We start from the raw sequence: 26,368 nt of genomic DNA on the forward strand, positions 1-26,368 counted from the left end.
TTCGCATTTCTAATTTTTTGCTCAATGTGTAAATTTTCTCTTTGACTTTGAAAAATAAAAGATTTGTAGCAAAATTCTTAAAGTGTAAACCTACATGAAAATATTATTCCTTTGGTTTTGGCAAACTTTCGTTGAAAAACCTCATTTTGATAGACTTATTCTATAAACATATTCAAAGACCAAAAAAAGACTATTTTTAGAAGAACAAAAAATAAAGAAATCTTTGTAGCCACATGAACTTTTAATCGAAATACTTTTCAATCCATCAATCATGTCCTCCCACATATAGTCAGAGAGTTCAAGATAACACACTTCCTTACATCAAACAACTTTTTCGGTTTTGTGTTAATATCTAAAAAATTGAAGAAAACCAAAAAAACGTTTGTTTAATCTTTTTTCAAGGCCTATCACGAATACAAAAAAAAAAGTCGACATAACCCAATTTTATTAATGATGCTGTCATTCTGTTGAAGTTCATATTTTCAACAACTTTTACCCACTGAAATTTGTTACATGTTCATGACCTTAAAAAACTTATAACCAAAAAATATTGTCTTAAAAAAACGTTCAAAATAAATCCAACAAAAAATAAATCACAGAACAGAAAAAAAAACAAGGATATAAAATGCAACAAATGACAACGACGAATCCTTTTTATAGGTTAACGTAAAATGTGCAATCTCAAAAATTGAAAGGACCAACAAACCACAATTTCACAGACAAACAAAGAAGATTTTCACGACAAAATAGTTTCGTTTTCGTACGAGCAAAAAAAAAAAACCAACGACGACGATGATAACGACGATAACGATGACATCAAATAGCAACAAAGAAAAGAGCTACATCGATGACAGTTGTACACAGGTACATTCGAAAATCCACAAAAAAAAAAGTAATACCTGTAGTAGGATGAAAAGGTCCTGGAAAATATAAGCACGGCGATACATTATGATACTTGCGATGATTGTCAGCATCGTCGTCATAGTCGGTATGATGATTATCATCACCAAAGTCACCAACCAAATCGATTGTACTTGTTGTCGTCGATTGCAACGATGGCACCGATTCAATCAAATACTCAAACGGTGGTGGTTGTGACAAGCTCCTCACCTTGTTTGGTCCTTCGTCAGATTTACGATTTCTAGCACGACCTGTTCGTTCAGAGGACGAGACCGATGATGATGATGTTTGTGTTGTTGTTGTTTTTGTTGGGCCAGCATCATGAACAACAGAAGAAACAGCATCATTATTGGCTCCAACTGCCGGTGTCACTAGGCCCACATCGTGACCATAAAGTCCGTTCACACGATATTTCAAATTATTTACAGGTGACATAGTAGTCTTCCTAGTTCTCCATGGTACCGTTGTCGATTGTTGAATTGGTGGTGGTGGTGGCGGAGGAGGCGGTGGTGGAGGTGGTGCATCACCATCGATTGAGGGTGTCCTGCGAGGAGTGCAGTCTCTGTTATTTATCGAATTTTGTTGCTCCTCATTGCTATGTGGTTGTTGTACGTTGGTTTTCGGCATTGGCATTGGCTTTGTGCTGCTACTGTTAGCTAATTGCACCTGCCATCGACTATCGTTGTCCTTTTTCGTAATGGAACAAGAGTGTCCTGTGACATTTTCCACTCCATATCCTCGATTATCGTTCAACGTTGCCAATACGTTGTGACTTATTGTTGGTGTATTTGCAATTTTGCTTTGTGGTTTTCCTGACGACGATGATGGTGACGGCGAGGGTGATGAAGGAGAAGCAGCCTTAGCTTTAGCCATTAAGTCCTCTTGATCCTTTTTTGTTATTAAATACCCGGCAAGGATGTTTTTACTCTGAATTATCTCTTTCTCCTGTTGCATTTGATTAGACGACGACGATGGCGGCAACTCTTCATCTGTAACGGTAAATGGACTATTTGCTGCCGTAACCGTAGTCGCTTCCGATAAACTACTTTGACTACGGGCAGTGGCGGCGCTAGTAGCAGTAGCGGTTTCATCGCTTACTTCATCATCAACCACCACCACACTAGGTGGCGTTGGTTGTCTTGATGGAATCGATAACATCACCGGAGACAACACCCGATTGCCATCACTACCTCGCGCCAAAACCGCTGTCAAATTCGATAAATCGAAAAGTGCCTTCTCAACTACTGGCACATTTTCCACTCGAGTTATCGAAGTTGTCGATGTCATAAAATTGTTGCTACTGTTGAATGCAATGGGTGATGGGGTGCGACGATGAGGTAGTTTGTGAAAGACACGTCTTATCATTGCCTGCAGGGGTGTCTCAACTATCATAACTTTCGATGGAATCACTATTGGTAGTGTTGGTGATGGTATCGGTGATATTGTTGGTAGCAATTCTATCTTGTGTTCAACTTGCAATCGATTCAATGCCATCTTTGCTTGTTCCATGTATCTATCGATTTGCCTCAGGTCTTCGGTGATTGACTTTTGGATTTTGCCGCACTTTGACTCCAGGTTGGATATTTCAATTCCATTATTTGAGGAGGACAATGTAGTAGTTGAGGGTGGCGGCAGCGATGCTGCTTTTCCCTCAATTTCGATTGGTATCACAGTGACTTTGGGTGGTGTCTGAAGTTTGTCCTCTTGTTCTTCTTCGTCTTCATCGTCTTCAGTAGTACCAAATGGACCAAATAGATATTCCCCATCGGTATAGTAAATACCCTTTCGACGTTCGTGCTTTGTCTTACATTCTGATGGAGATTTGTTGCCATTACTATCCACTATGGGAACTTTAGTTGTAACAGAAGCAGTATCTTTACTATCAGCCCTCCGGTATTTGTCACCATTAATGGGTTGAATCCTTATGCTGCTGCTACTAGTAGATATTGTATCTTTTTGAAATTTGTTTTCATTTCTTGTTATTGTCTTGTTGCTGGAGCAAGACGAGGATGATAACGTAGAGACTTGCTGCGGTCTTGACAATAATGTGCTGACGATATTTTCTTGTTTGCAATGTAATTTTTCATCACTCGTATTGGTTGGATGTGTTGAACCGGCTGCTTTCATGGCACCTTGGTTTGTGTCATCAATCAAATCAATTGACCTGACGCAAGTCGAAGTAGTAGTATCTTTTGCAACATCGGATTTCGGTTTGACATCTGATTTTGAATTTAGATTCGCATTTAATTGTGGTTTGACAGTTGTTGTGGCATTTAATTTGACATTGGTTATTGCATCACCACTGCCACTGCCACTGCTGCTATTGCAACTACCAATTTGACTGCTGATGGTGGCCTTGGTTATTGTGGGTAAATTGCCATCATAACTTTTCGTTGATGGATGAAAGTGTTGTTTGTGTTTTTGATGCTGCTGCTGTTGTTCGTCATTATTTAAATTTGCCTCTGCTGATGGTTTTGCTGTTGAATTCCTCAGGGTGGGATTAGTAGTACTGTAGTTTTTTTTTGTCAGAGAACTGCAGTCAATTATACGAGGAGCTGCTGGCTTGGCAGGCTGTTTCGCTGAAGTCTGTGATTTCCTGTGATCCCAATGATTATTATTATTATTCATGGAAATAGGATCGTAATTAATTTGATTGCCATCATTGCTGCTGCTGTTCAGTTGTAGTTGGGATGGTGACAATTTTATGGTAACTGACTTTCTATCTGATGACGACGCTGACGATGATATCAACGACAATGATGATGGCCAAATAGTTGTGGCTATGTCAGTGGGTGATTTTGATTTTATTTCCCTTCCCAGTGATGGTGATTTGTTGCATGATGACCTAGTACTGGTGGGTAATGTACTGCTATGACTGCGTGGTTTTAAGGGTGGCAGTTTGTTTTGGCGTTTGTTGCTACTATAACGATCCAATGATGCAGTTTGTGGGCGATCTATGAAGTGCGATGCTGGTTTGCATGGTTGGTAACGGGATTCGGCAACTTTATCCCAGTATGAGGAGGAGGAGGAAGATGTTGGTTCATGATGACTTTCTGTGGCAGCAATTTCTTCGAAAAACTGTTTCTTTGGTTCGACAATACCCACATGAACTTGGAAAGTTATTTCGGCAACTTTGTTGTGGTGGGTTGGCGTTGGGCGCCATTCGGGTGTTCGTGAACGACGTTCATTTATCTTGTGGGTGGTTATATTGCAATTTAGGGAATCAGTTGATTTATAATGTTGAGGAGTTATTCTACCCTCTAGATTATCATCGGGATGGTCGAATTTTTTAGCTATATTATCGATTCTATGTTGGTGGCATATTTTCTCATCGAAATGATGTTCGGCGGAGGCACTTCGTGATCGATCTTGAGGTGGTGGTGGGGGCCAGCTGTGGTCTCGACTGCGATGACGTGATCCACGGCGATTTATTTTTAAAACTGTATCACGGTCAACAATGATACGCTGACGTGGACGACTTTCACGGGTATTTTTATTATTTGTGTCTTGTTTCTTGTGGAGGACTTTTGTTGTTGTTATTTTGAGGGAGAAATAGAAATACAAAATTAAATTTTTAATACAAAAAACATTTTTCAAGATGTTTTTTTTCTTTTTTGATTCAGAGGTGTAAATTTAGCTACGGTTTTTATATTGGAGGAGATAGTCGTTTCGGTATTTTTTGGTCTATAAAAGAGAATGTTTGCTTATGGTTTCTTTGTTTCTTTGAAAATCTCAGTGATTCATTGTTTTTTGTTTCTTTGTTTGATGTCTATGTGATATGGTTATTTTGAGAATTTTTCAAGAGACTTGACACTGAAAAGAGAATTTTCTGTTTTATTCATGATGTTCAATTTGATTTTTGTGTGATGATTCATCATGAATGACTGTGTGGATTTTTGTTAAACGCCATATACACAAACAACCATAAAAACACACAAATGAAGGAGGGTGAGTGAGTAAGTTAAAGCTAATTTTGAATTGGTATAAATTTGTATTTTTGGTTTCTCTGTCTATGATGACAGGTGCACGAAATTTATATGACAGAGATAATTTTGGCAAAAGAGTTTTTTTTGTACCACGTAAACAGGTGTAGGTTGAAACATCCAATTTTCTGTGACCAATTTGTTTTGAGATATTGTAGGGAGAAGTAATGAAATGAGTATTTTTTAAATGTGGACTCTATTTGATGGATTTCATGTAGGATTATTGAATAGAAAATTAATTATTTTCAGTTTGTTTAGGATTTTTTTGCAAGAAAGTGTATTTTTGATCTTTGAAATAACACAACGGAATATGTGAATTTACAATTTGAATGAAGATGTATGTCGTAAACGGTCAAACAGATTTGTTGGTGTTTTAAAAGACAGGTATTAAATTTTAGCTATAGTTTGGAAAAAATATTAACAATATTTACTGATAAGTAAAAGAATTTAATAAGGTTCGGTTACAACCAAGTGTTTATGGCTAGAGTTACATCTGTTCCACGGATGCCAATCCGATCATCAGACTCCTTTATTTCATTTGTACTGTACATATGTGATGCTTAGTCTAGTAATTTTTAATTTTATTCGAAAAACATTTTTCCGTCACATTCCGTATTGAACCTAGACCAATACGCATAGTAGTTTAAAGTTTTTCTTTTATATAAATTAAAAGAAACATTTTCAAAGTTTTAAGTCTCTATCAATAATCTCCATGAACTTCGAACTGCAACCTCAAAATTTTTGAGACAAAGCAGTTTAATTCGTTTGTCCACCTTTTGTTTCTGTTTGCCCACCCGCCGTCAAAACTTTAGAGTAAACTTATTTGTTTTAGAGGAAGCCTGAAAAATGAAAAATCGCCTAAAAGTTTTAATATAGACGTATATGACCAATTGCAATCATTTGTCCACCTCGAATTCTTTATACAATACCAAAAAATTTATCGTTTGTCAACCCCCCGTTTAGGAAATATACACAAAAAAAAAAAAACAAATTTTGCATAGATAGCAGCACTCACTGCTGAAATAACAAAGTCTTTAATTTTTAATATCTCAAAAAAAACTTTACTTTAGCTACGCCACTTCTGCTTTAAAGGGCTCTTATAAATATAATTAAATAAAATTAAAATATTTGCGTTAAGATTATTACATCCAAAAAGTTACGCTACACCACAGTTACTATGTACTTAGTTTCCTCTAATTTTATCACTCACTGAATTGTATATGAGTTTTTTGACCATTCACCAACTATAAAAATTAAGCGGTTGTAGATTTTAAATTTTGACTGTGAAAGTGTGGAGTTAACACACGCCGCCATAATTTGTTTTTTCTTTTTCTCGCAAAAAAATCTAAAATCATAAAAATTAAAAACATAGCAAATTGGCTTGGATGATGTCATCTCTATTTTGTATCTAAGAAACTTAGAGTTCTAATTCTTTTCTATTATAACATAAGTCTTAAGTTTAAGTTCTAAAATGTTTGGGAAACATATTTTTTGGGGGAATTTTTTGGAGGACTTTTGAATTTGTCAGTGCAAATTTGTTTTACTTATATAACTTATAAGTAAACTTAGCCGTGATTTTTCAATCGTCAGATAGACTATCACAGGAATAAATGTCAATATAAAAAAAAAACTTTTATTCCTATCAATAAGCTCTATCTGAGGATTTTAGAAATAATCATTTTAATCAAAATAACAAAACTGACTTCCATGGATAAAATCTGGGTTTTATGGATTTTCTCATAGTTTCTTTAGCCAGAAATGAACGAAATTGAAATGGTACCACACAGGCATCAGATTTCGAATACAAAAAGAATTATCAAAATAGATTTACTCAGTCCAAAATTATGAGGTAACAAACATAAAAAAAAATATACGGATTGAATACCTCCCCCCTTTTGAAAGTAGTCGGTATAAAATGATATTTTGGACATAAGGCCACCGTTGACAGCCAAAAATTTGAGATTGCTAAAAACTTTATTAATTTATCCAACAAATCTCACGTAGGTAGGTAGGAAAAATAATTTAAGAATTTTATTTATGTACTAAAATTTTAGGCAACGATACTAGTGTGCTTAAAAAGTTACCGATTGAGTTGTTTGAAAAAGTTTATATATTTACCCGTTCCGATTACCTAAATTAAATTAAAATTTTTCGTGCAGTCAATAAAATTAGCAAATTTTGAAATTTTTTAAGTTTTTACGTTTTTACGTAAAACACTTCAAAACTTCCTGTAATTTATCAATATTTTCCACAGGTTAATATTTTTAAAAAATTTATTTAGAAAATTTTGAGCCCGTATTTTCATTAAAATCTAGCCGTGATCAAATAAGGGATCGCCTAATATTCATGTTATCTATCTGTAAGTAGTTTCTAAATCCAAAACAATTGTTGATTTGTATTGGAGTTTCTAATTGAAATGCTTAAATTATCAAAATTGAGGAACATGTTGGCACAAGCATAAAAAGTCAACGATTTGTAACGCTTTGTAAAAATCTATTGTTCAAACAGTTTTTCAAAACTATACAAAACAAAAACTAAACTTTAAGCTCGCTAATTCTCCTCTTCTTTTAATAAAAGAGCAATGCTAGCATCGCCTTTGTAACAAATTTTATCTTTTTTGGGCTTCGGATAGTATAGCGTTTCACTTTTCAAGACCATTATCGCTTAGTGGATACGAATCTTGCAATTAAGGCCATTTAATGGCTGAAGCCAACCGAATTTCGAGTTTCAGGTGCATGTTTTTTTCGATTTTGGTTAAAGAATTTCCCTTCGCCGATGGGTTTGCTTTATTATAGCCCCTTAGTGATGCCCAATTCGAGCCTATTTGCACATATAAGAATCATTTATGACCTCAAATATTTATTTGGGTTTATAGCCCAAACGGTCCGTAAAGTCATTGATCATATTTTGTGTTGTATCCAATTTAAAAAAAATGAAATAATAAAAAAAAGAAGGCAATTTTTTTTTGTTCGGCCGGGTAGATCCTAATCTACTGGCTTATTGTGAACATACATGCCTTATACCCCATACAGTAGAGCCCTCTGGAATATTACTTTACAACTGTTAGTTTAGGGAGGCACTATACACCATCAGAATTGCCAGTTCCTATAATATATCAACTTCAATTCACATAAAAACTTATTGATTCCGAAAAAAAATGAAGGGAATAAGAGGAATTCGTTCTACGTTTCGTTTGGTTGATTTGCTTTTTGTATTTTTGCAAAAAAAAAACCTATCCCCAACACTCTCCAATCGCACACACATATTGGGTTAAGGGTTTGGAAGCTTTGGGGGCTACACATATACTCCTCTCGTAGTTGGCTGAATATAGGGTTGAAAAGTTATTAAATGTTTGATTCATGGAATTGCTGTACAAATTGCAAATGAATAAGCAATAAGTTGGCGTCAAGTTGGGTGTCGTCGACGTTGTTGTATAGTGTAGCCAGCCCTTAGCTCGGGTAGCTACGAAATAAGGTTCGTTTATAGGTTAACATCGGGTACATACCATGAGTATAAGAGTGTACACAATTCTGTTATATTGTTAAAGTTTCTGTTGTTTTTTTTTTTTTTTGTATTTTATTTTATTATTGTTATTGTTTATTTTTGAAAAGGAAATTTCAGGTGCGAGGCTTTTATTTTCCGGCTGTGCACGATTATAAAATTATTATAGACATGAGGAAAAATCCAATTTAAATTGAAGGTGATTGAGGCTAATAGCTCTCAATATAAAATTGACGACAGTGTATACGTACTGGGAGCGAAATATTGTGTGTAGTAATATGAAAGAAATATTCAACAAACGAAAATTGGATATTGATGCAGAATCGAAATCGATTTTGTGGCTTGAGCAGGTGTTGTAAGGTTTAATTTGAGATTTGTCTGCATTGGAAGTAATCAATTCAAAGGGTTGGTTTTGTATTTTATGAAAAAGCTTAAAAAACAGAAACTTTTATTTGTTTTTTTTCCAAGCCGAAATAATATCTTGAACTACTAACTTGTGTGTTTGAACACAAAATAGGCACAGTGAGCCTGAACAAGTTTAAGGTTGACCTAAAATGACGACAAAAACTAAAGATGAGGTTTTGTTCCTGAAGGCCTCAGCAATTATAATCCGTTTTTATCAAAATCGGATTAGCTTCCTTTTTCGAGATACCCCCCGTAAACCTGTTTTTTTTTCGAGAAAAATTCATATCAACGCAAGGCTCGAGTACGATAACTTAGGCGCCGGGAATTTAAAACGGTTTTTAGTAGAGGTATTTAATACAATCATTTTTTGTTTTGGGAGGAAGGGTCTATGTCCCCCCCTTTAGGCGGGAGGGGCAATTTTCTAAAAAATCAAACAAAACATTATTAAAAAACAATGGCAACACTTACAGTTATGAATGATGCCTTTTTCAAAAGCTTGAATTGTACACTTAATTATAGTTTTTAAATTACGTTATTTTAAACAGTAGTTTTCGAAATAATCGATTTCAAAGTCAACAATTGTGAAAAAGAAGTTTAAAAAAATACATTGAATACTATTTTTGTCAAGACTTTGGGTTTCATTACGGGATAAATTGATAAAGTAAACTACCTCAATAAGTTCCTTATCAAATACTGAAAACCATATGTTTCTATGAGTTCTAGTTTTTGAGAAAATTGAAAAATAGGAAAACTACTTTTTTATCAGGCTCACTAATGAGCGTTCTGGTACCACACTGGTACTAAAAATTTTATTTTTAAAATCCAATTTGAAATGGAAATAAAACAAATTTATGGAATCGAAGTAGATTAAGCACAGTACTTTTTAATTTTTGATAATGGCAAAGCAAAATAGCCAAGAAAATAAAAATAAGATAAAGAAAGTAGTTTTCCTATTTTTCAATTTTCTCAAAAACTAGAAGGCATAGAAACATATGGTTTTCAGTATTTAAAAAGGAATTTATTGAGGTAGTTTACTTTATCAATTTATCCCGTAAGCCCAAAGTCTTGACAAAAATAGTATTCAATGTATTTTTTTAAACTTCCTTTTCACAATTGTTGACTTTGAAATCGATTATTTCGAAAACAACTGTTTAAAATAACTTGGTTTAAAAACTATAATTAATTATACAATTCTAGCTTTTGAAAAAGGTATCGTTCATAACTGTAAGTGTTGCCATTGTTCTTTAATAATTTTTTGTTTGATTTTTTAGAAAACTGCCCCTCCCGCACTAAAGGGGGGGACATAGACCCTCCCTCCCAAAGCAAAAAATGATTGTATTGAACACCTCTACTAAAAACCGTTTTAAATTCTCGGCGCTTAAGTTATCGTACTCGAGCCTTGCTTTGATATGAATTTTTCTCGAAAAAAACACGTTTACGGGGGGTATCTCGAAAAAGGAAGCTAATCCGATTTTGGTACAAACGGATAATTATTGCTGAGGCCTTTAGGAACAAAGCCTCATCTTTAGTTTTTGTCGTCATTTTAGGTCAACCTTAAACTTGTTCAGGCTCACTGTGTAGGATTGAATAATTTTGTTTCAAATTTTGTTCTGTAGATTTTTCAATTTATTGAAGTTATGTGCCTTCGAAACTAAGGATAACACATATTTCAATACAAAGTTGCAGCAACCACACCTTCAAGATACTTTTAGGTTTCAGTTATGAATAGAGCTTTAAGAGATATTCTTTTGATGTCTCACTTGATGGATTTGGGGAAAATTTTTCAAAATGGATTTTTTTTAAATTTTTCTCAAAAATCTCAAAAAAAATTAATTTGTTATTTTTTTACCGGAATGCATAGGTTTGTTCACTGTGAGCTCATATCTGTAAACCAAAACTTTTTTCGAGACTTTGGTCTAAGTAATTAGCCTCCGAAACAAAGAAAAAAACATATTTGGATGCAAATTACTCAGCAAATTAGCCTTGGCTTTTTTTTTTCGAAAATCTGAAAAAATTTTTTTTTAAATTTTTTTACCAAAGTGCATAGCTCTGTTTGCTGTAAACTCATATCTGTAAAAAACTTGTTTCGAGACTGGTTTAAAGTTATCTGGGTCCGAAACATAGAAAAAAACATATTTGGATGCCAATTACTCAGCAACCAGACCTACAAGAAACTTCTGGTTCTCAATTATAAATAGAAATTATTTAAATAACATTTTTTTCGCCATTTTTTTCGAAAATCTGAAATAAAAAGGTAATTTGTTTACCAAAATGCAAAGACCTATTCACTGTGAACTCATATTAAAACCAAAACTTGTTTCGAGACTTTGGTACCAAGTTATCTGACTCCGAAACTAAAAATACTAATTTTGGATGCAAATAATTCAGCAACCAAACGTCCAGAAATCTTTTGGTTTTCAGTTATAAAAACCCCTTTCTTTTGATTTCATTTGATGGGTTTGGAAGAAATTCTTTAAGAAACACTTTTGAATTCTTTTTCGAAAATCTGAAAAAAAAATTTGTAATTTTTTTACCTCTGTTCACTGTGAACTCATAACTGTGCCAAAACAACTCCGATAGTGTTATGTTCAAAATTTACCCTCCGATTATATGTATTTAAGATGACGCGACCCTTAAAAATGTACATTTTTTTTTTTTATTTTTAGACACAGAAGTCAAAAATCTAAGTTCACAAACAATCCTGGGTTTTATACCATTGTTTGTTTCTTTCAAATTTAAATATTCAGATGAATTTTAACTTAACCTCTTTCCTAAAAAATAAACAATACATTCTGATAAAACTCTGCACTTTAACAAAAAAAAACTTTAAAACAAATTCTTCAAATTCATAGAATATTCCATTGATAAAGATAAGATGAGGTGAGTACCCACAGCATCACGACCGACACGCATACCATAAGCAAGCAATGCACAAGAATAGCAAAAAAAAAAAAAACTTTCTATCTTGCCGCATGTAATAATGTTTTAAGGATCATAAAATCCCTCTATCCTCATCTTCCCGTTCCCAATAACATCCGTATGGGTAACATTGAAAATCAATAACTTTCCCCCGAATAGTTTCATTCGACTGCAAAAAGATACGACTAAAACTTACATATATAAAAGATACAGCTAACCATTAAGGATATCCTTTCATTTAAGTGTTGGAGCTTTAAGGATTGACCCAACTAAAAACGGGCCAAAGCAAGCAACCAAGACAAGACAAGAAAAACCCCCCGTTCGCTCCCTGGCTTTTCCTCTTTAGCTCTTTGATGCGTTTAAAGACTTATACAAACATATACGACTTCTAGGGAAGGATATTCGGATGAGGAAAGCGTATCATGTGAATATACTACACGCACATACATAATTTTAGAGAGAAAATCTGATAATGCTCATCGGCACTATTAGGACCATGGAATTTCGTTTTATTGATTACCCATTCAGGGTATTGGCATAGGAATATAGTCTTCTTAGACTATTTCGAAAGCTTCGTTCGATTCCAGGAAAACTATTCAAACGATATAACCATTGCATATGGACAATCCACAACAACATTGTATAACGAGGTGTAGACTCTTTGGATGTACCTACAACAAACTACACTAGAATATAAAAGATATAGAACTACGTCCATTTGTACATTAAGCCAAGTTAATCCTTAATCATATATATAGTTTTGCTTGCTTGAGGATTCTAATATATGCCGCACTTTGTATAACTACGGAATTTCACAGAACTTAAGTGCAATCTACTGTTGAAGACCTTTGGAGAATTTATGAAAGTATATCAAGTATAGTCGAGTAGACTGCTCTGCTGCTAAACATTGTTAACAAAAGCACTCTGATTATTAGGCTAAGTGAAAGTAATCCAGGATTCATTTATGGCTGGATGACGAGAAGCTTTGAAACGCTTATGTAAAGAAGTTCCATTAAGGACGTTCTATATAAAGGTATTTGCTGTTTGATTAAACTCAAAAGGTCCAGACAGAGCACAACATTGTGTAAGAAATTTTTATGAAACAAAGTGTAAACAAAGGTTTATATAGTTTTTTGAAGAATGCATTTTTTGTTTGAAGGTCCTTGTAATGTATTTTTGAAAACTTGAGTATTGATTCTTATAGAGTTTATCCACTTACCACCTTGTTGCTCATTTTCTTCTTCCTCGAGCGCCCTTAAGACGGCCGAGTTAGCCAAGTTGGATGGCTTAAGGAGCGTCTCATCTACTTCAATCCTGTAACGAAAAAAAAAAAAATGAAAAACAATTATTTATTGTTAATTCAATTATAAGAGTCGCAAAAGTTTTAATTTTTTTTAAATGTGGCATTTTTTCTAAAAAGTAACAACGTTATTACCCACCAAGCTAAAGCTTTTATTTAAATACAGAAGAAAGAAAAATAAACCACCCAACATTTGTTCAAGTCAAGCAAAGTGTTTATGAGAATATATATCTTAAAAGAATGAAACACTTGAAAACAAAAATAGATGCTGCACGAAATAGATACTAAGCAAACGATTGCAACTAACTATCTCGTGCATAAATGAAATTTCTTTCATCTCTTCATTAATTGCAAGAACGCTATCTGAGATTCGAAAACACTTCTATGTAACCATGAATGCAATGGAAAATAAAATCCTTGAAAAGTAATGAAAGGTGTTGAGAGTTGTTTAATAATTATAATGTGAATTCGAAGTGAATAATATTTAAAATTAACGCTTGTTTGTTCTAAAAAAAAAAAATAATCAAAAACTTAAATTTGTAATTAAAACCTTATTAATAAGTTCAGGGGCGGATCCAGGATTTTTTTCTGGGGGGGGCACAAGGGACGGATTGGCAAAAAAAAACAGCAATAACAGTTAGAAATAAAGTGAAGTACCATACGACTGACTAACAAGCAGAAAATTTTAACGACCCACAGTGGTCTAAAACCTGGCCAAAAATATTTAGGCACATTTCCCACATCAAATAGGTACCAAATGACCAAAAAGTTATTCGGAAGGAAACATTTTCATTTTCTTGTTACAGTAAAAGCCACTTAAGTGCTAACCCTCTTACTCCTGGATTAGCCGGAAGAAAAAAAATATAAAAAATCAGAAAATGCACGTACAATTCTGTGCTATATTAAAGTTAGTAATCTATTCTTTGTTTAATTTTTTGACTTAAGTTGTTTCACCAAATAGATTTTGAGAAATTAAGTTTTAAAGATGAAATTTTGAAAAAAAAAATGTTTACGTTTTTTAATTGATTTTGTATAAAATTTTGCAATATTATGGACATAATTATACCATTAGTTAATGACCTAGTAGTTTTTAGTCAAATACTAAAGACTTCATTCTAATAAATATTAAAGTTCCTAAGAATAACAAAAAAACTGAATCCTACTTTTTTGCCGGGAAACCCAGTTTTTTTTTTTATTTGCATTAACCTTTTGTAACCCAAGGTCGTAAATTTAAAAATTAATAAGTCAATCGATTGGCCTTTATCTTTAATAAAACACGTATTTTTTAAAAATTCAATAAAGTCATTATTTACTTAGTTATTTCGATATTTTGGGAGTAAAAAAAAGTTTAAATAATTTATTTTTATATAAAAATTCAAAAATTCAAGCAAAAAACTATCTAATATTAATTTTTAGGCACTTTCCTAAAATCCAAAAATAAAACCCCGTGGGGTTTACTAACAAAAACTATTTTTTTTCTGAATTTCGTAGTTTTTATACAAATTTGCTTATTTTCAAAAAAGGCCCAACTTTCAACATTAACTGTCAATTAAAAACTATTGGTGCTATATATTAGAAATTTGAAGTACTATTTCGATAAAGCAATACTTAAAGATTATAATATTAGAAGCTTCAAAAGAAAAAAAAAATAGTTTGTAGAGCTTTTATGCAATCTTTTTCGGTTTGTTACAGAAATGTCACATGGGGCTACAAGGGGTTAAATTGTTTTATACCTCAAGAATATTGTGTTCAAATCGTAGGTCTCTTGGAGCCAAATTGACCAAGTTATAAGTATTTTAATACTACCCTAAGGAACGTTTTAGTCTTTTAGTCCAGAGTTCAAAACTTTAAATCGTTATCCCCACAACTAATGTTTTCAACGCCGGTGCTCCTCATAACTTCAAAACTACTGCACCGATTCTTTTGAAATTTGGAACACTATTATTTTTACATATTTTTAGAGGTATCCCTGGAGAAATTTTCTCAATAAAATAATATTTATAAAAATCTATAAGTAAGGGTCGCTTTTGAGGAGTTTTTTTTCAAGGGGTCTTTATTTTCGGGGTGCAAACTTGGGCAAACTTCTGAAATGCAAGTTTGTTCTACATATATTGCAGTTCTATAATGTATAGTTTATGCAATTTTGTGACGTGTTCCGCTATTTTAAAAACACTAATGTTGAAAAAAACAACGAAAAAAGTGCAAATTTTTTAACCCCTCTGTATGAAAAAATAGAGTTGCATATAGGTACAATTATTTTTTTTATATCATTCAATGTCATTCGATGTCCATATCAAAATTTTTCACCAAAATCACTTTGAAAATTCACTTTTTTTTAAATCGAAAAATCGTTTATTTATTTGTGAGGTGGAGCTTTTCATGGGAAAGGGATGAAACAATCAACAAAATTCGCATTTTCAGCCAGAAATAGACAAGAATTTTACTCAAGTTCTTTCTGTTATTATTCATATATTTTTAAAACTCTTATAGTTTGATTTCCTTTAAGTATGAACTTTAAGTTCTGGGGGGGGCCCCTGCCCCCGTGCCCCCCCCCCCCCCCCTAAATCCGCCTATGAATAAGTTCTTTGAACTTCAAGAGCAAGAACGTGCAACCGTGCATTTTATTGAGTTACGAATTGACTCCGAATCTAGTAGCTCGAGTTTTTGACATACCTATTCTATTCTACAAAAATATACACTTTTGCTCAAATTTATAACACACTTTATTAATATAATACTATAGGAAAAACCTATTATTACGTTTAATCTTATAATATTATGGCCAAGAATGAGCTTCAATTAAAAAAATCGAATAAAATGTGGGTGGAGAATGTTTAGGTAGTGATTTGTTAAAGTCTGTTTGTTAAACTGCGAACCTTTTTAAGTTGGGTCATACATTTTCTGGGTAAGAAACGGCTTTACAACACGCAAGGAGTTCGTGAGCGTTCTTAGTGTTGGATTACGTAAGTGCCCAAAAATACGTGATAGTTAACTTTGAACAGAGTCCGGGGTCATTCAGCCCTAAATTTGGTCCATATTTTTTTTCTGATGTATTGCATTGTTTTGAAAACACAGAAACCCGGATTTAAAGTTAAAGAACCTGGGAAAGAGAAGCGTTTGCAAACGAAATCCACCAACAAGCAATCTTGATCAGTTGAAAACTGCTGTTAAAGAAGAGTTGGAGAATATTTACAACAAGAACTTCAACACTTAATTCGTGAAAAGAATAGATAACTCCCAGTTGTCATATACACTAATAAATATGCATAATTATTACTGAAGAGAACTGGCACTTGTTTTTAATTTTTTTTTTTTTTGATATTTCTCTTAAAAACAAAAATTATCCTTAATATCAGATTTAAGACTATGAATTGTCAAATTTTGTTTATGGTTTTTTGGTTAATAATACAGTTTCTGTTAAATATTTTTCAAGTTTAGGTACATTAAGCAAACGCACAAAAATAAGCACTGGAATTTTAAGACCATTAAATATAAGATAAATATAAAAAATCAATAAATATTTTACATATGGCAATTTTTTCTAAAAAATCTGTTGTTTTTGATTTCTGACCAAAATTTACAAAAATACATATGTATTTGGTTTTTAAAAGATGGTTTTAAGAAAAAAATTTAAATGCCATTTTTTATAAAACAACAAATTGAACTATTTTTTTTGCTGAATCTTTTTCAATAGCGTCTGTCGTTTATGAGTAACATAATGAAAGACCTTTATTTTTGACGTTTTATATATTTTTTCTTAATAGAAATATTTTCTAAACAATTGATAATATTCTAAATCTAAATCTAAAAAATAATCTTTTTAGCACAGAATAATTTAGTCTTTAAGCGCTCCTTAAAGTATTTTTTGATGACTTCCACTGCTAAAGAGCTATTTAAAAAAGAACCAAAACTTTTGACATTTGACGCAAACATGGGATTGATAAGGACTCTTTGCAATCTGTTTTCAAGGATGAGTTAAAAGTTTGTACCAATTTTCAGCCAGAATGCGAATGCAATAGAATATACTGAACTATTAAGAGATATTGCGAGTTTAAGAGCCGGTCATTTTTGAAAAAAATTGGTTTTTCGATTGGCTTGTTTAAAGGCGCAATATCTTTTTGTAGAAAACACTATAAAATTAGCGTAATTTTTTTTTTCAACAACCATAATATTAACGATCAAAAGCATTTAATAGAATTTTGAAGAATTTTTAAAAATAATAATATTTTTAAAAGTAAAGCTATTAGAAAAACTATGTCGACAGTTTTTTGTAGAATATCAAATATTATACAAATTGTGTAACAATTTACCGTTTTAAGAGGCTTCAATTTTCTAATATTTTTAAAAATGCGATAGCTTGAAAATGATCGCTCTAATACATATTTAAATCTTTAAGGTGAGCATGAAATATTTTTTAATAATTCCGGTATTTAAAAGTTAACGGCAAAAAATGGGGGTTGGGGTCGAAATTCTGTATGTTGCAAAATTCTGTATTCAAAATACTGTATGCCAAAATACTGTATGTCAAAATTCTGTATGTGCAAAATGCTGTAGGAACAAAATTCTGAAATTCAAAATTCTGTATAGCAAAATTCTGGTTGGTCAAAATACTGTATTTCAAAATTCTGTACATCAAAATTCTGTATATCAAAATTCTGTAATTCAGTATTTTGCCGTACAGAATTTTACAAAACAGAATTTTGCATGTCAGTATTTTGTTGATACAGTATTTTGACTTACAGAATTTTGTATTTACAGTATAATGACGTACAGAATTATGGTATTACAGTATTTTGACATCACAGAATTTTGTCGTACAGAATTTTGACAAGCAGAATTATGACCCGCTCCCAAAAAATGGTTATTTTTGACGTTCAATTTTTTTTTATCTTGAATCCTAAGCGGGCTTTATGTCGTTTTAAATTGTTTTGAATTAAAATTTTTAAGACGACCTGAAGATGTTGGTTTTTTATGTCAATCATATATTTTTTTTATAACCAGCACATCAAAATATGGAAGTGTTCCATTGTTTTCAAACTCAACTTGCTTTTTCAATTCAATTTGTATGCTCCTTAGCGATCTTTAAGGTCAAGACTGTTTTTATGTTAACCTACTCATATAGAACTTCCTATGGTTTACGTGATCCCATTTCAAGTTGCAGTAAATTATTTAATTTAATATTAAATAAATTTATTAAATTTAAATATCTTTAATCGTAGATAAATAAATAAATATCAACTTAATTATCAATTTGCAGCTTTCACGAGTATTAAGCAAAGCTTTGCTATAGGTCTGAAAAAATCTGGAAAATTGTAGAGTTTAAAAACTGACATAAGTTGAAAATATCAATGTTGAGTAAAAAAAATTTCACAAATTGCCAATACCTACAAATATCTGCAAGTTATGTAAAACTTTCAATGTATAAAGTCGTTAGAGACTTCATATATTTGGTGGACAGTTAAATTATTTAAATAAAACACATAAATATCTAATCTAAGACAACCATTCAAGATATAGCCAACACAACCTCAAATATGAAAGAATGCTGTGACCAAACTCATAATGGGAATTGTTTTATACTTAAGCATATCAGTAAGGTCCTTCACTGTTTTTATCAACGCTTTTAATTTTAACTTGACCTTAAAGTTGCTTAAGCTCTCAATTGAAGAATATAAAGTTGACTAAGTTCGCACAAAAAAATGATGTCCTTAGACCTCAAAGTATATAATAAATTGTATTATCATTACAAGTGAAACAATTTTCAAATATTTAATTTCTAAGCAGGTGAATGTTAAATCTTGTAACTAATTGAGTTATGAGGTAAGTAACATTTCTATCGAATAACTAAAATGCATCTGTTGTAATACAATTTACATTTCATAATGCCACAGTAGTAAATGTCATTTATCTAACAGAATTAATGTTAAGTCAAATATCATTACATAACATACTCTTTGAATTGATTTACTTCCACATAAATATTGACTCTCACTCTTCCTTAGAACTGTCGACATTTACATCAATAAACTCTCTCTGTTGTTCTAGCAATTCTGATGTAACTACTTATCACTGCTATTACACAAACCAGCCTCCCTCAAGGACATCATTGCCATACACATGACTCGAAAACCAAAGGCCTATATACATCAACTCAAATACACATAAACACGAAAACCAACTTAGTGATGGTGTATTTTGTGTGTTTTCGATATATTTATATCCTTTTTTGGTCTAATCGCAAAAAGTGAATTATTTTTATCCACCTAATGAAACAGAAAAATAAATTACCATGTAATCCTAGACTTATACTCATTTTATATGAGTCGACCTGATCCGGCAAAATGTAGACCAAACAAAGTATATCCTGGTCTCATACCTATACACGGTCAGTAGTCTCATCCTCTTATTCATCTTAACAAAATATTATTTCGTTATCCTTAAAATGTACAAAATACATATATACAAAAAAATACACCATAAAGCCCATATAACAATTCGATTTAATTAAGAAGCAACATGTCTTCAAAAAGATTCCAAGAAAATTATTTCCACATACCTTATGTGGTCAAGGACCAAAATTAATTAGAGGCCCATACTCCTCTTATTTTTTTTTCTGTTCTAAATCTCTCCATAACTCCCAATGCAGCAGCTCATCTTCGTCCTCAAACCATAACCATTTCCAACCGACCAACTCCTTTCATCTGACTATTATCCTTGGGGCCTTGGGGGACACTACTAGTCAAAGGATATTTATATGTTTTTAGCCCGAGAAGAATAAGTATCTTTTTTGGAAGCCAGAGGAGCCAAGAAGGAGGCAAAGATTTTATTTTTGAAAGTAAATTTAGTCTTTTTTGCCTACCCTCCCTCTTTCACCATCAATCTCTCTTTGTATTATTTATGTGTCTTATGGCAAAACTTGTGTGTGTATGTGTGACAAAACCATATAAACGAATAATTGTTATCCTTAAGGAAATTCCTTAACCTAAATATCCAACTAAACGGTTGTTTGATCTCAATATTTTGAATTCCATTGGGTTTTGTTTTCGGTATTTGTCTATGATTATGTGTGTGTGTGTGTCTCGTGTGTGTGTGTGTGTGTGCATTGAAATGTGTATGGATTATTTTGTTATGCCTATTATTTGTTTTGTGGAGTTTTGTTTGTTTTTCTGAAGAAATTTCAATTCAATTATCAGAATGGAATAATTTATCATTCATTTATAAATCCTTTTAAATACCTAGGCAAAGTTTTTGAAGAGACATTTTAGAATAAATGTTAATCAAGAATGTAGTTATTTTGTGGATTGATTATGGGTAGGAAAAAAAAGAGAGAGAGTAGGTAGGTACATCTTCAGGCAATTAGAGTAGATATATCTTTGTGTTTTTGCATTCAACACTTTTGTTGCTTTTAAAACAATAATTTATATTCAAGGATCCCATTAAGAACATTAAAAACTTCAAACTATGTTATTTCAAGTGTCTTACTATTATTTTGTGATTGAATTGTAATACTTACCTATTGTATTCTATTTAAATACTTTTCTCAATAATTTAAACTTTTTGATACTGTGTGTAGTAAAAGTTCAAGTAGTTACATATTAAAGTTAGAAAATAAATTATATGCTATGCACTTGTTTCGGAGTCAATTAAAAAAAAAAAAATTATTAACATCTCCTTCTCTTGAGAAAGGATCTATTGTAAGGAAATAGATTGATGCTATATAACAGGATTGAGATTCGGAATTTAGACCAGAAAGTAATAATAACTTTTCAAAGTTATAAAAGTTTATTTGCACAGTATATTCATAGACCAAAATGTTTGTGTCCTAGAAGTGTATTAGTACAACTGTAACTAACTGGTGAGCCCAACAAAAAATAACGTTTACGTTTTTCTTCTGTAAGAAAATGTTAAGGACATTAAAAGAAAGGTATCTTTGAACTCTAGTAAAAAAATTACAAATTAATTTTTTTTACAGATTTTCGAAAAAAAAATCAAGGGATATCAATTTTTTTTTTCAGATTTTCGAAAAAAATCAAAACCCAAAATCTCTTGTCGAAAAAAAAAATGCTTTTCAAAAAATTGCCTCCAAACTCATCGAGTGAGACATCAAAAACGAGGTCTTTTTAATCTCTATTCATAACTGAAAACCAACATCTGCTTGCTAAGATATTTGCATCCAAAATTAGTTTTTCTCAATTTCAGAGGAACCAAAGTCTCGAAACAAGTTTTGGTTTATAGATTTGAATTCACAGTGAACAAGTCTATGTATTATGGTAAAAAAATTACAAATTTATTTATTTTTCAGGTTTTCGAAAAAATTCAAATTAATTAAAAAAAAAAATTCCTCTAAATTAATCGAGTGAGACATCAAAAGAAAGGTCTTTTTAAGCTCGAATCATCACTGAAAACCAAAGGTTTTTTGGAGGTCTGGTCGCTGAGTTATTTGTATCCAAATATGTATTTTGTTCGAATGCAGATAACTTGGAACCAAAATCTCGAAAAAAAATTTGGGTAATAGATGGGAGTTCACAGTGAGATCTGGTAGCTGAGTAATTTTGTATGTTAACAGGTTTTTTTACTACATAATTCCTGGGGGGGGGGGGGGGGGGGGCAACGGGGCAATGCCTCGGCTGCCGCATGGGTATGTACACGACATATAGGGTTAAAAAAAAAAACATACAATTGTTCATCACGATCTAGAAACATAGAAAATAATTGTATACCAAAAAAATTTTTGTATTAATCTTAACAATAACACTAATATTGTTTGGTGTTTATTATTATAAAAGAAAAACAAATTTATTTTAATTTACTTTATTTAACCTCATCAAACAAGTTAAAAATAGCGTTAATGTGTTTTTATTTATCATATATGTCCAATTATTAAAAAAAAAAATATTAAATTATAAAATATACTTATTTGTTTATGTCATTAACTGAGTAATTTTATTGACTGTTGAAATTAAAATTAACAAATTAAATCGCATTTATCTTTATTTATATAAAAATAAAAAAAAAAAATAAAAAATTATATTTTACTATTTCGAATTTCCTAAACGGATATGGAAAAAGAATATTTCATGAAACTGATTCATGAAAAAAAAAACATTTTTTTAATTACAAAATTGATGTGCTTGTGTTTCATAAACACTTTCCCCCAAAAAAAAAAAATAATTGGAATAATAAAACTTCGTGATTGCGATATTTGTGTATGTTCATATATTGGCAAAATGCAGTTTAATTCACAATTAATGTATCGATAATAATAATAATCATCGAAGTATTGCTCACTAAATTAATTAGCAAATAGGCTTTTGATTACAATTTTCGACCAAACTCACGACATGAGATTGTGGGTAGGTTTGTGTGCATTTTGAGTGGGAGGCTGCTGTTTGGTTTATTATGTATTATAATTATGACCGCGAATGGAACAAACACACGATTGTATAATTTCCTGGCTTGAATATGTTAATTTAAAAAAATACATCATTATTTTTCTTTTTTTTTTTTTTGTAATTGTTCATTAACACACAATGGTTCAAAATATTTTGGTTTCATCCATTACAAATTTATCTGTTGTTGTATAAAAATAAAAAAAAAGTGTTGGTCTAAGAACCGACTCTTGTAGAACTCCTGAGTTTATTGATTTTAAACCACCAGCCTTATAATGAAATATAGGGTTCGAATAGGATTTGAATCTGGATTCAAGTTCCGAACCTTGGCAAATAAAATTAAACCTTTAAAAACAATTAAAATACCAAAACCACATCCAAACGAAATCACTTGAACATTGATAAGATAATTTGATTAGAACTGAAAAAAAAAAAAAACATTTTTACCAAATTCTCCCTAAGTGTTTTTAACCCTAAAACTACTCTAGGTACAGAAAAGTGTACACTGTGCACACGTCGGTGGTGGAAATACATTTCAAAAATGGATTACATGTGGGTGCGATCCATTGCCAAGCTTCCAGGCTATAATAATGGTGATTCGTTTCGTCTATCAAAAGGACCAGAGAGAGCAACCATCCTCCGGCAAATGGTACTTTGTTTGAATATGTGAAGAAGCAAAAAGTATACAAACATATATATAGACAAGTCGGACCATAATTTCCACCCGATTAACCAAATGAAATTCATTTTCATTTTCTAGAAAGGGTTAAAGATTTCTCTATAAAATGTGTTGTAAGCTAAAGTCGACGATGGTACACATTGACGTCAACGACAACACCCACTCTGTCTGCCTTCAATACCTCTTTGAATATCCTTAGAAGTATCCTCTTTCTGACTATTCCTATGTTCCTGTACTGTTTCGTATGTCCGAGAAGTGATGTCCTGGTACAAATGCTGCTAAGGGAATTTCTAAATTGTGGTTTTAAGCTTAACCACCAGCCACAAACATACACACACAAACACATCCACACCAAAAAAGGATACACGAACTCAGACAGAAAGAAAGTGAGGTGTAGTGTTCCAACGATTAAATTCTTGGTCAAGCTTTTTAAAAACCATTAAATCGGCTAGTTTCTTCTTTCGGCCATCAACGATGAGGAGAGAGACATGTCAAAGACGAGTGTGGAGGGAAAGATGGCAGAAAATGAGGATACAAAGTTAAGAGATGTTCGTAAGCTTCAGGACGATAGAATCGGTTGTAAATCTCATCAAACTTTTAGCCAAATGAATTTTACTTGAGGATTTCCCATCAGGGTTATGGTCATTCTGTGGATGAAACAAATCAGTTAAGTTGAATGCAACGGACCGAACCAAAACACACAAAATGCCAAGTTTCCACTTTGCCTTTGGGGGGCAAAGAAAATTGTTTTCTCTTTTTTTTTGTATGTGCGTGTGTGTGTGGGTGTCCTTCAAGAACACTATATAGAAATATATATATCGATATGTAATGGAAAGGCAAATTGGGATAAAGCTATTTCTCGGTAACTTACGCGCTATGAATGTAAATATTGTCTGCCTTTTGCCAGGAATATTATACACAAAAAAAAAAAACCTAAAACAAAATTAACTTTTAAATTTATAGTTGAAACTCGCCTTGAAAGAACCTTTTTCTTATGTTTTTTTTTGTTTTGTTTTGTTTTTGTATGGTAATGTCGGTGTGCTAATTAGTTTCAGGTCTTCTGTGGAATTTCTAATTCGAAAATAATTAATTTATTGAGAGTTTGTTGTTTTTTTTTTTTTTCTTGTTGTTGGTTAGTGTATGTGGTAATTATTATTATCCAATTGACTTGTGAACAAATTTTGGTTACAGTTTTGAATAATTAATGGATGATAAGAGAAAGAGAAGAATAATTTGTGAAATGTTAGTCTGATGAAGAAGGTCACGTGGAAATTGTATTTTAATTAAAATTGCAAACAAATGGCATTCAACTATAAAACTTTAAAAGCTAAGAACTAATCGTCTGTCCACTATATGAACAGTTTCCGAATATGGTTAGCAAATAAAAAAAAAAATTACACATACACCACAGTGACCATGCAAATTTCATATGAGGGGGAAAAAGTGTCTATTGATCGGAAATAGTTTAGACCTTTAATTTTTTGTTCAAAGGTAACAAAACATTGGCCTTTCGGTAATAATTGCTAAAAATCTACTCTCGCTCTAAAATAAAAAAAAAACTCTTTGACCCAAAATTATTTATGACATATTATCGTCGGTAAAACCAGAAAAATGTGTGTGAAGGCATTTGTATGAGTTTAAATTTTCTAATTTGCTAATAAAATAAAAACTATAAACTTTAAGGGGATTCCCAGTTTATGAAATGGTAGATATCAGGTTTGGCAAACAGATGGCATTCAAATCTAATTTTCAGAAAATTTATAGTTACACACTTTTCTGGTTTCACCGACGATACATATGTATGTTTAACTTTGGTTTATATCCTATAAGAGTAACGTTATCACAAGTTTCATAAGAGTGGCCATGGCCAATCAAGTTTTTTTTTCAACCAGAAAAACCGTTTAAAGCTTATAGGCACTTCCTTCCAATTTTAAATGTAACAGAATTAGTATATTTCAATAGCGTGCCATTATTTAAACTTTGTTCTTGCAATTAACCAACATTTTCAAAAAAAAAATACCCTTTCACATGAAAATTGTAGAAACTTATTTTATTTGTAATTTCCATGGCAAAGATAACATTTTTAGTTGAAGGTTTTGAACGAATATAAATTGATTACACAAGCAGCTGCCCTGCCAGTATTACAAAGCTATATACACAAACCATTTCTGGATAACATTTTTAATTAAGTTCATAAAGGAACCATTTAAACCATTGATTTTATAGGACTTATAGCTCACTTAAAATATTTTTACTTTTTAGTTTTCATCGATTTTACCATTTTCTCTAATTTTTTTTTAAATAATTCTGAATTTCACCTGTTCTTTAAAAAACAAAACAACTTTTCACTCAAGAAAAAAAAATGTATTTCAGCTGTTTTTCTCATACATAACTCAATCCCTCAAAAAAACACCCTTTGACCAAAAATATTTATAAGATCTTTATGTATTTATAGCCTGCTTTGGAATCTAAAATCAAAAACACATTACATTTAAAAAGAAGATTCTTATACTATTGCTTACATATTTTGATCATACATTTGTGTATAAATATTTGATTTTTGTATTTTTTTTTTAAATCTAGATCGTAAACACTTGTTAAATAATTCCAAAATTAATAGCAGTTGATTGCTGCATTTTTTCGTTTCAATCATTCCATTTTGTTCTTGTGTTTAAATTCTACTTTATCCTTAAGATTAAAATTATGTATGTACTAGAATATTCCTTGTTACTTCTTAGCAATGACCCAGCAGTTGTCATTCCCACGCTAGCACTTTCTTGTTCGCGAAACAATGTGCCATTGAGAGAGTGCCGCATGATGTCCTGTCTTATTTTATTGAACTTTTCTGTTGGTAAATTTCAATTGATTCGATTATAGCTTAATATTGGCGTGTCCTTGCTGTTAAAAGGAAGCAAAGGATCTTCGCCCCCGTAACAATGGCAACTACGTCATCGTCGTCGTGTCGTTCCCATTCAACAATATGAAATGTGTTGAAGCAACGAGGACAAAACACAATGCAAATGAGGTACAATGACAATGACACACAGAAAGGACGACTCGCCGCCGAACGCCACCGACTACGACGGGGCTTTGCCGTCATTTTCCAAGTAATGTATGTCCCCCATGACGATGGAAACTAAGGTTGCCATAGGAATCCTTACACCCAGAGAAAAAACGCATAGTAATTTTTAATCCGTTCTACATTGAATCAATGGTGAAAAATATATTCATTAATTTCCTAAAAAGTCGTCCTATGCTTAACTTACAGTTTGTCACATCAATTTTTATAAGT

General features: G+C 31.9%; 1 protein-coding gene across 1 annotated transcript in view; it reads right to left on the reverse strand.

Moving 5' to 3' along the window:
* Positions 1-26,368, reverse strand: part of LOC129912070 (protein split ends) — a 280,868-nt gene that overhangs the window by 54,615 nt on the left and 199,885 nt on the right. Inside the window, exons 4-5 of the mRNA XM_055990175.1 lie at positions 12,928-13,022; positions 900-4,424 (exon numbers count right to left, since the gene is read on the reverse strand). Of these exons, the coding sequence (XP_055846150.1) occupies positions 900-4,424; positions 12,928-13,022 (3,620 nt within the window). The remainder of the gene's footprint in view (positions 1-899; positions 4,425-12,927; positions 13,023-26,368) is intronic.

The sequence above is a fragment of the Episyrphus balteatus genome, chromosome 2, assembly GCF_945859705.1.
Source record: "Episyrphus balteatus chromosome 2, idEpiBalt1.1, whole genome shotgun sequence".
NCBI lineage: Eukaryota > Metazoa > Arthropoda > Insecta > Diptera > Syrphidae > Episyrphus > Episyrphus balteatus.